The sequence below is a fragment of the Asparagus officinalis genome, chromosome 3 (assembly GCF_001876935.1).
Source record: "Asparagus officinalis chromosome 3, Aspof.V1, whole genome shotgun sequence".
NCBI lineage: Eukaryota > Viridiplantae > Streptophyta > Magnoliopsida > Asparagales > Asparagaceae > Asparagus > Asparagus officinalis.
In genome coordinates, this window is record NC_033796.1 from 14,428,399 (window position 1) to 14,440,105 (window position 11,707).

An 11,707-nucleotide genomic window follows, 5' to 3' on the forward strand; every position below is an offset into this window, starting at 1 on the left:
CATTTGATAAACTAGAATTCTTTTTCATGTCAAAGCAAAACTTTGCCAAATGGCCAAACCGACCACATAGATCACATTTATACACATTAACATGCTTATGATGAGAAATAGATGCATGTGCATGTGTGTGTGATGAAGAAGCCTTATGAGATGCACAAAAAACATTAATTTTAGAAGATTTGTGTGCATCATAGCAAAATTTAGCAATGTGGCCTTTACGACCGTAAATTGAGCATTTGTAAACTTTGCTATACATATGTGCATAGTGAGTGCTTGGTTTTGAAGAGTTAGCACGAGACTTTGCACATAAGTCCATAAGTTTCTTGTTATTAACAATGCATGTGTTAAGAGTTGAATCTAAAGATAAAATGCGATTTTTAATATTGTTCAACTCATCATTAGGCATAGAAGCATTGTCAATAGAAGTAGAGCAAATATGATCATTTTTAAATGATGTAAATTTACTTCTAATAGACTCTACTTCTAACATGGCATCATTCTTCTCATGAATTAAGCTAGCAACATTGGAACTCAAGGTAATATGATCCAATTTTAATTTTTCATTATTTTCTTTAAGGATCACATTATCTTTAGCAATAGTATCAAATTTTGATGCTAGCAATTCATGATCGGATTTTAAATTAACATGCTTGCTTTTAAGATCAATGAAATTATTATGCAACTTAGTGTAGGCATGCATTAACCTATCATATGCACAAGCAAGTTCATCATTAGGTAAATCATTTATGGTTTCGATCTCGCAAACCTCACTAGGGCTATCGCCTAGTGGCCGTGTGCATGATGCTCCACATGAACTTGAAGTCGGATCCGCCAAAACTTGTTAGATCGCCTCCAAGTCCCCTTGATGTGCTTCAATTAATTTCCATAAGGTGTAAGCACTATCAACATGAACAAACTTGTTAGACATAGATGAGTTAAAAGCATTTAGCAAATATTCTAACAAAATGTTGTTCAAAGTAAACATACGATGATCATTTTTATTCCACTTGGATTTCTCCATAGTGGGCACAATATAGACATCATCTATAATTTCCCATAAATCAAAGTGTTTAGATTGAACAAAAAGTTTAAATCTAACACACCATTGGGCATAAGGGAAATTATCAAACCTAGGAGCAATATTAATGGCATAACCTAAACCATGCATATCCATAATATAAAAGGCAAGCAAGATACAAATAAAAGCTCAAAATTAGATTAGCACAATAAGCTAACTTGGATCTTTAACTCAAGGCGATTAGACCTTAAATCAAAGAGCACCAAGCTCTGATACCAATTGTTAGACAGAGGGGGGGGGGTGATTAGGGTCTTATGCTAATCTAATCCGATTAAATGCCAATTAAAACTAATTAACAAATATATTCTTGCAAGATAGATATACAAAGAGTTATGTGCAAGAATATGCAATATACACAAGGTGATATATCCTATATGATAGAAATATATGCAAGGATATATAAACAATAAGATATATCCTAACAAAGAGATATAGACAATGTATGTGCAAGGATATAAAACTAACAAGAGGGGTAAACAAATTAACTACAAATGTGATAGCGATATAAGATATGAAAACAAGAATAAGAACGCTAATGCAATCACAAACAAAACGATATGTTTACGAGGTTCGGTCCCCACGACCTACGTCCCCGCTCCTCACCTCGAGGAGATCTCCACTATCACAACCGGGTTTTCTACGTTCACCCGAACAACGTTTACACCTCACAATACAATCACTATGTAATCACACCTCACACACTAAGTGTTGGTCCTAGCCCGTGTCCTCCTCCTCAAGTGCTCGGTTACAACCTCTCCCTAGGCACGTCAACCGACGCCACTCCTCTTGGATTCGACCCCGTCTCTCACCACACACTTCTCTCGGTGTACAAGTGTATTACAAGTGAATCCTCACAATAAGCACAATATAAATCAAATGATTTGTTCTCTAAACAAGGTGAGAACTCAATTAAGCACAACTCTTAGTCACAAACCCACAACCCCAAATTATACTATGAATGTAAATACAATAAGCTCAATAGGTTGTGTGTGAACAAAGAGATAATAAAATCAACTAAACTCAATATGAACACTAGCTTAATAAAAAGATAATCAAACAATATAAAATATGAAGCTAGATTGAGTTTAGAAAACTTCTCAATAGATCAAGAGTGGAAGGAGAAGAGTTGGATGCTCAAACACCAATAGATGATCTCCTCAAGCTCTTGTGGAAGTGATTCACAAAACCAAAACACTCAAATGCTTAAAAGCTTATAAACACACTTAAACCAAACATAAACCCTTGATTAAAACTCTCTTAAACTTGTTTTTAAACTCTCTTGGCTCACTTGAAAAGACATCAGCAATGGGGTATATATACCCACTCAAAGCTCAGCCAAAAACCGATGCGGTCGACCGAAAACAGATATGACAGGTTCTGAAAAATTGTTTATCTGATTTTAAAACACTGTTTAAAAATATCAAATAAATTCTAAAAAATGTAAAACTTTGGGAAATGATTGTAGAAAAAAATGTAAAACTTTGGGGAATGATTGTAGACATGATAATAAACATGCTACAATGACTGGTTTCGAAAAAGGACTTCCCAAATGAAAAATATCATCATTTTACAAACTAGTCCAAAACATGAAAATATGAGATACTTGAATTTTGATGTTTTGACATAAACCAACTTTTGAAACTTTGTGAAATGTTTTTATAGACTTAGTAAAACATGTATAAACTGATATTAAAGTCTATAAACTAAGAATACAGTATTTTTATAAAATTGCGTATTCTATGCAATGTTTTCAAAAACACAATAGAGAATATGAACTATATAATTTCATATATATAACCATAAAAACTCAAAACATATGTATGTATATATATAACTATATATATGATAACTATATATATACAAAAAACCAAAACGTGTATGTGTGTATATGATTGAGCTTAAAGTACTAACACACATAATATAAATTCCTAAACTAAATTACCCAAGCAATGATCTTAATCTTCAATAAGCTTGACTTGGTAATCTCGCGGATGAAGCTAAACTTGGATCTTGAACTTTGAATAGCAATGCTTTAATCCGACATTCCGCCAACCTCCTTTGGATATGATCGTTGAAGCTCTATTCCATCCATCGTCCAACCACGTTGTTTGTCTACAATAAATAAGAAAACACAAATACTAGACAAACAACATTAGTGGTAAATTGTTTGTTAAACATCATCAAAACAAGAAGGCTAACACATAACTCATTATATTTTTTACCCTGTGAATATTATTAACATCAAAGAATAATTTTTATAAAATATAATCGATTAATGCTAAGTTATTATAGTATAGCCTATTATCAGTTTTAAATAATTTAGTCTTCTACCAATTGATGCTAATTCTGTATTTTTTATATTCCAACTTACAAGTAAAATTATATGTAATTACTTTTATTTAGATAGTGGTATTAAATTTTAATCTATCAATATATTTTTTAAATTTTAGGGTTTTGTAATTTTGAACTTTTGATGGTGTTTGCATAATTTTTAAAATTTTAAGGGTGTTAATTTCAAATTTTAAATTTCTAGGTGCTACTACTAATTTCTAGATTTTATGTTTGTTGTTTTAAGTTTTGAAAAGTCAGGATGTAATTTTAAAATGTTGAGGCTGTTTTGTGTAGTTTTTGAAACCTTTTAGGCTTTTGACAATAATTCATGTATTAGTATGCTAGCTACTTATTATTTCTTTACCTTTTTATTATCATTTAAACTCATTGGTGTTCTGATGGTATTATCTTTCTCTATCATCCCTGAGGCTTAATTAATTGATGTGACAAAGAGCTTTTTACGGTGAGGAAAAGGGAGATCCATGTATTAAGCTTGATGGTAATCTCTTGAATTCATCTATATTGTTTGCAAGTGTTGAGGGTAGTTTCTATAATTTAAACTTTTGGGAGTATTTTTACAAAATTTGAAATATTGAGGGTGTTAATTGCAAATTTTAAATTCTTCAAAAAATACCATTAATTTCTAGGTTTCATGTTTATTATTTTAAGTTTTGATATGTAAGGATGTTTTGTGTAATTTTGAACATTTGAGGGTACTTTGTGCAATTGTTGTTGTAATATTTTATGTATTTTATTAATATTTTTTAAATTATTGAGCTATAAGTAATTTATGTGTAATTAAGATAGGATATATTTATGACTATTATAAATTAAGATTTAAATAAAATATTTAAAAAAAGTGAAGGGTAAAATTGACTAAGGAAAACTTTTTCCGAATCCGTGCTTTTAAAGATAGTATGATATGATATCTTTCTAAAACCTAGAATAGTAAAATGATTGAGATGCTCATTAATGGCTCTGAACAAATACTAGCAAAACATTTAAAATTTGGGGCAAGAGAAGTATTATTTACAGGAATAAATACAATACTTCCTAGTTTTCTTAATTTCGAATAAAGCCATATTGCTTTTAAAATACTGTTTTTCCGCAACTAAGCTAAATAATTATTCATAAATACTATCTTCGTTGGGGAATATTTGAAAATCTATATCTATTACTAAAAACTCTTACCCTTGAAAACGCCACTTGGCAAAAATGACACACGACAAGCCTCTTTCTTGAAAACGCCACATGGCAACACCTCTTTTTTGAAGTTTTATGTTAACCAATTATTTGTTCTAATTAACTTAGAGTCACCCCTCACTCTAATTATTTCACCCACATCGTTGTTCTCCCTTTCTTTAATTCCCAACATAGCCATTCACCCACCTTCTCACCTCCTTTTTATTTCTTCAGCTCTAATTATTTCTATTACTAGAAACTCTTACCCTTGAAAACACCACTTGGCAAAAATGACACATGGTAAGCCTCTTTTTTGAAAACGCCACATGGAAACACTTCTTTTTTGAAGTTTTATGTTAACCGATTATTAGTTCTAATTAACTTAGAATCACCCTTCACTCTAGTTATTTCACCCACATCGTTGTTCCCCCTTTCTTCAATTCCAAACATAGCCATTCACCCACCTCCTCACCCCCTTTTTATTTCTTCAGCTCTAATTATTTTACCCACCTCACGCTTTCCCCCCCCCCCCTTTTCTTCAATTCCTAATTCCTAAGACTAGTATGTGTGTCCTTCGATCTCAGAAATCATCTACAACTCCCAAAATCGTCTCTTCATCTCCGTCGACCACCACATCTGTCGAATTGTGATTGTGATCAGAATATAGATTAATGCAGCTGTACATGCATCCATTCCTTCTTTATTGTTCTTAAGAATATTCAAAGCGACAGTTCATCTTCTCTTGGGAAACAACATATTTTGGGTCCTGTAGTAGCACTCTTCTTTCTTTTTCAAAGCGACATTTCATCTTCTCTTGGGAAACAACATTCATTTTATTTCTCACCCTCCGCTTCAAAATCCTGATTTCTCCTCCTCACTCTCTAAAAACTCTATCTCTATCCTCTTCATAACTGGCACAATTCTCCTTCTCTCACTCGCCGCTCTAGACGGGAGGAGGGGTGCCCCGTGTGACCGTGCCTCATCAAGCGGGGGTAATCTCTTTTAATCTTCTCTACATTATTGTTCAATTAAGACCATTCTAGGTGTTATTTCTAATAATCTTACGTAATTTATTATGTATTTTAGGAAGAGTTAGGGTTTCTAGGCTACAGTATATTTTTATTAATTCGATGCAAGGTTTCGTTTTGTTAATTTTGATATTACGTGTTAGATTCTTCGAATCAAATTTTTTTTTCCTTTTTTTTGGATTGAGTTATTCATTGAGCTGTTGTTCATTGTGATAACGTTGTAATGAGTGACCGTCTCATCATATGATGTTGTTACTCTTAATTTCTCTACTTGAAGTTATTAACTTCTTATAAATTAGCCTAATGTTACTTTGATCGATCCCTTCGACCTCCTCAAATTCACTCAACCTATAGCCCTACCTCAAGTTCTCGAAACCTGGAGGCTGGAGAGAACCTGATTCACGGTCCTCAGTGGCAGTGTAGGTAGGAGCATCAATAGCAGTGGCACCCTCCGACTTCTCTATACCACCGACCAATCCTGCTCTATTTTTTTATTAGGTAATGGCAGAAGTTTAAAGGCTCAATTTATTATTTTAATTTTTGCTAATTTGGACTGTTTTTTCCACTGTGGATTTAAATATCAGATTTTCAACATTGGGTACTTGCTTAGTAATTATGTATGACTAGGAATTCGTTGCATTATTCTTCATGAAATTCTTAACATTTTGTTGGAATTTCTAGGATTTGAGCTTACCGTTTGTGATTCAGATTTATGTAGGATTGAGAGATGTCACAGTATATGATGCAACCAGTGGGGATGCAGTCAGTGTATGTAAGCATATAATTTCTTAGATGTATTTACTTATTTTAGCAGTTTTGAAGTTCTCACTTTTGTGATTTATATTTTCTTGGACATTTGAATTTTAGGTTATTTTCCAAAAAAACTTTGGACGTTAACAAAATCCAAAAAATGTATGAATTCCTTAAATGTGGACATTAAGCTTTTCTAATTATATTTACCAATAAATGTTTTTGCTTATCTATTGATAAGTTTAAATGTGTTGATAGGAAAAAAAATGTAGTTACATTTGATGCGAAATTCTAGTTTACTGTGAGTGTGAGTTTCTTTGTTACACTATTTGTATACTAATTTCATAATACTTGCAGTTTGCAATAAATTTATGAAATGTTAGGATAAGTAGGAATAAAAAGCAGAGTATGTGATAATGTTGTCGCACAATATGAACTCTTCCATTGCTCGATTTAGGCATATATACATTGCTGATTCATGCTTATTTTCATGGTGACGTGTTTTCAGAATTAGTCATACATATACACTCTGGATTGAAGCATATGACCATGATTATTTATTAAAATTTAGTTTCTGGTTTGGGTTTTCCTATCATTTCTGTCATCCTCTTCTTTTCATTTTGACTTCTTCAAGACATATGTTTTGCAGATTATTTGAATTTCAAGAGATTTTTCCTTAGACATTTAGTTGTAGTTAACATTTGGGAATTTTTCAATGACGGATAATATATCATTAGATATAAAATTGCATTTAAAATAATATAATTTTTTGGTTTCTGAATGAAATATTACTACATTTACATACATATTTTTTAAGGTTGTCCGGATTTTGATTGTAACATTATATCAAGTATTATGAAATTAGTAATATTAAGAATCTTCCTCGAATTTTTGAACCAATGTTTCGAATTGTATGAAATTAGTAATATTAAGAATCTTCCTCGAATTTTTGAACCAATGTTTCGAATTGTAAGGTTATAAGACACTATATGCTTGAGAACATAAAATTCAGTAGTTATTATTTGGCTAATTCATAGCATGAGATTATTCTAATGTGATTTTAAGTTTTGGGTAAATTTGTTAGCTCTCTGGACGTGTCCTATAATATATGTGTATGTAGTGGTGCATGCTTGTGTGCATATTTGACAAACTCAAATTTTATTTTTCAATTCATGTATCTTATTGAAAGTTCTCTGTCGTATATGGATGTTTTAAAGTATAGATTTGATAAAATTGATAACTACTTTGTAGGAACACGATGATGATTATGTAACATTCAGTGGCAGCTCCTTGAGAAGTATTAGGTACTGGACTTGGGAAAGGAGGCGGATTATTGGACTTGATTCTGAGTATGGTTTGACGTATCAGTCTAACTGAAAGATACCTATTTAATTTTATTTCAGCTGTAGTATTGTTTAGTTGCTGTTAAAAAAAGGCTTTTAGTTTTCGTATTTTAATAGTGTTGTCAGAAATAATATAAATATTGCTTCATTGAAAAAAATTTGTGCGTCTAATAGAGCTTGGTCACGACACTACAGGATCCCTAAGAAGTTTTTCTGTAATTTATACTAGCAAGACCTGGTACTTCCATTAGTGTAGGTAGACATTCAAAGTCTGCTTCATCTTTCATATTTGCACTAGAGATCTTATATTCCTTATTTTGCTCACATATAAAAGCATATTTTAGCTTGTTCACTTGATGTCAAATGAATGGAGGTGTTAAAATTGAGAGAGTAATTGATTGTAATGGGCTGATAAGTTATTGGATGCTTTTGTATTTTCTTTCTTTGTCATTTTATGAGGTACTTTTTTTAGTTATTTGTTTATTTAAGTATGAATATCAATAAATGATGATTTGAGTTTGTGTTTTTATTGTTGTTTGCAAGATAAAGATTCGGAGTTTTGAACGTTGTTGTTGGATTGAACGCTTTGATGCACAAGACTTAAATCTGTTAGGTGAAGAAATGTAAGGTTGTACATTAAATGTTTGTAAAATTAAATGGCCAAAATATGACAGTAAATGCAAGCTAACATGTTGCTTTTGGCTGAAATTTGGCATACTTGATGCACTCTAATTTGACATTGTTGATGCTAATTTGACAGATTTGAATTCTTCCATGAAAATAGCTCATCCTATCTTAGGTTGTTATTTTTTTCTACTGTTGTTTTGGACTTTTTTTATTTTTTTTCTACAGATTGGTAGATTGCTCACTCTTTCATTAACAAAAGGAAAACAATGAATACAAAAGGTAAATATAGAATTAAAGATTTTTCTGCCTATACAAGTGTAATTTTCTTTTCTTTCTATAAAATTATATTTTTCTGTTTCAGATCTGCTTGTTTCTTTGTTTATCTTTACTATTGGTAAGTGATGAACTCAATATAATCTTACTAGAATGTATTTCTCTTATATTATGTTTTGTTATTTTTCTCCAATGGCAATGCATTTCACTTCAATATTTTGTTCTTTCTTATGTTTATATAGAGTATGTGAAAGTTGCATTTTATTTAACTAATTGAGTACTTCTATGTTTATATAGAGTATGTGAAAGTTGCATTTTATTTAACTAATTGAGTACTTCTTATGCCGTATTCTGGTTTGATGATGTTCTTAAATTACAATCAAATACAATTTTCTTACACTGACTTTATTTGATTTAGGTATTACATTGTCTTTTATTTTCGTTAGGTGGATGTCATACACCCCTTATATGATAGGTATTATATTTTCTTTGTTTTTTGACATTTCACTTTTATTTTACCAATTTCTTTGGAAAGTTATCAACGATTTAAATATTGATATGACTCGCACAAAATGTTCAAATATTATTTTCCCATGTTTACATTTTTCCAAACCTTTCATTTTTTCATTTTTTTTAAGTTTACCCATTTTTTGTACTTTTTTGATATTTTACTTTAATTTTGAATTTTTTTCTACCTTATAAATAACTCCCACCATATTTCTGGATACCGTTTTTACACATTTACATTTTTAAACTATATATGATCTTAAACTGATTCAAGTTTTCTAAACTTTCTAATTTTCCAAACTATATATGCAACTTAGGTTGTTTCATTTCTAACTACTTATATATTATTACTGTTTTATTTTGCATTCTTTTGCTACATCAATTTTTGTATATTAAACAAATTCGTGCATCGCACGGGCCTCAAACTAGTATTTATTAAAGAGCAAACTTTATGGACACGTGTCTGTATTGCGTTTTCTGTTTAATTATGCTCTACTTTTGGGCAACAAAAACCAGCTCCTTGTCCAAAAAACCTTTTCCAATTTGTGATCTAAAAACACGTATGCAACTGAATATACTTAGGGGCTGTTTGGATGCCTTTAGGAAACTAGAGTATTTATGACACAAAATAGAAAGTGGTTATCCACCTCACCACTTTCCATGCGAGTGTTTATATTGTTTGGTTATGAATCTTTGTGAATCCTAAAATAATAGTATTATTACATTGTTTGGATAGTATAATGTAAACTAGAGTATTTATGACACAAAATGGAAAGTGGTTATCCACCTCACCACTTTCTACAAGGTTTTGACTTTTTTATTATTTTTTGGACAAATTTATGATATTGTGTCATCTTTCCAACAAAACCACTCCTAAGGGGCTGTTTGGTTGTATGTTTTTACCATGTAAAAGGATGAAAAGTGTAAAAAATGCGTCCCAATGTCAGCTTTCATCACTTTCAGTTGTTTGTTTATAGTTGTGAAAATAGTATAAAGTGATTTCATATGCTGATGTGGCTTGTAAAGTGATTTCACAAAAAGACATGATTTTAGGAGAAAGCTGACATTGAAGTCAGGAAAAAATAATAAAAAATAATTCCAACCAATATGATCATTTGAGTAGGGACCATTTTTTACACTTTTCAAACAAATAATTAAAGTTACTTTTGCAAACCAAACAAGCAATTTATGATTCTAATGAAATTAAATAACAAACAAAGAAAAATATAAAAGTGAAATTGATGAGGTGGACAACAACTTTCCAAGTTGTGTCATAAATATACAACTTTACCAGCAACAACCAAACAACCCCTAATTTTGGTGATTTTGCTTTCGGCTACACCTCATCAAAAGGGGTAAGCTTTTCATGTAAAAGAGAATTTAAACAAACAATGTAAAGTGATGAAAACTGACATTAAGACCCACTTTTTTACACTTTCCATCCTTTTACATGGTAAAAACATACAACCAAACAGCCCCTTATTTGAGTACTCAACAGAACCTGACTAATTTGGTTCAGACATTTTAATGGAAAAAGTTTTTTTTTTTATTTTCTCATATTTATTCCCGTATGCAAGCTAATTCTAGCTGTTAAACACACGGAACGCTGATAGGCATATGAACTCAAGGGGAGAAATATGTTACAAATACTCAAATAACACATAAGTTAAGCACGTCTCCATAAAACATACATCAACAACTATGCATGCAATTGAATTCATGTACCCGTACGAAAACATCAACCAACTCTAAGTCAATACAAACATATTTGAAACCACTCGGATATCAAATTATTTCATATAATAGATACTATACTGTCAGTACAAACTAACGTGCCTCCACAAATACAAGTACCAATTCCAAAGCAAAGCATTCTAATCCTTAACATGACCTTATTAGTACTTACACGGGAGCAAAATTTATAATGTAAAATATCACTTAGCCCCTTGGCACTGATTTTTTTCTCTGTATCCCACATACATGGGGACTAAAGCAAATTAGGAATCAAAGAAGAGGGGCAAAACACAATTTTACCAAGCTCAACATATCCATCATCATCTCTAATAATATACACACTCTTGAGTAGCACTTTGATCCATCATATAGAACTCCATGATCCTTCCAAGCTCATCCCAATTCCCTTCCTTCAAGAACTCGTTCGTGTTAGGGCTTGGCACGATGCTCGGGTGCAATGACGTGGCAGTGGGTGTCTGAGATGTATTAAGGCTCCACTGCCCTCCAAATAATGGATTATTCTCTTCAAAGTATAAGTTCTGTTGATTATTCTCATATCCTACGAATTTGTACTCGTCTCTTGCATCGGAATCGAAACTGCTTGTTTGTGAGCTTGAGTCGGTAGCCACTGTTTGTTTTGGTGCTTGCTGCTTCCATCCTTGTGTGTACTTCTTGAATGATACGTTCCTCTTGAATATTCGACATATTGTCCAAATTTCCTGTAAATTAGGTAATAATATTAGTGCTTATATTAACTCTTAAACAAAATTGGCAGAAATTGCACAAACACCAGCACTCGTGTTGTATATACTGAAATCATTAAAGAATAAAGGGTTTCTCTATTTCATTGAACA

At 31.6% G+C, this 11,707-nt stretch overlaps 1 protein-coding gene across 1 annotated transcript in view; it reads right to left on the reverse strand.

Annotated features, from left to right (window-relative positions):
* The window catches only part of LOC109834663 (transcription factor JUNGBRUNNEN 1-like), a 2,147-nt gene continuing 1,404 nt past the window's right edge, over positions 10,965 to 11,707 (reverse strand). The window contains exon 3 of the mRNA XM_020402693.1: positions 10,965 to 11,572. Within this exon, the coding sequence (XP_020258282.1) occupies positions 11,180 to 11,572 (393 nt within the window). The 3' untranslated portion in view covers positions 10,965 to 11,179. The remainder of the gene's footprint in view (positions 11,573 to 11,707) is intronic.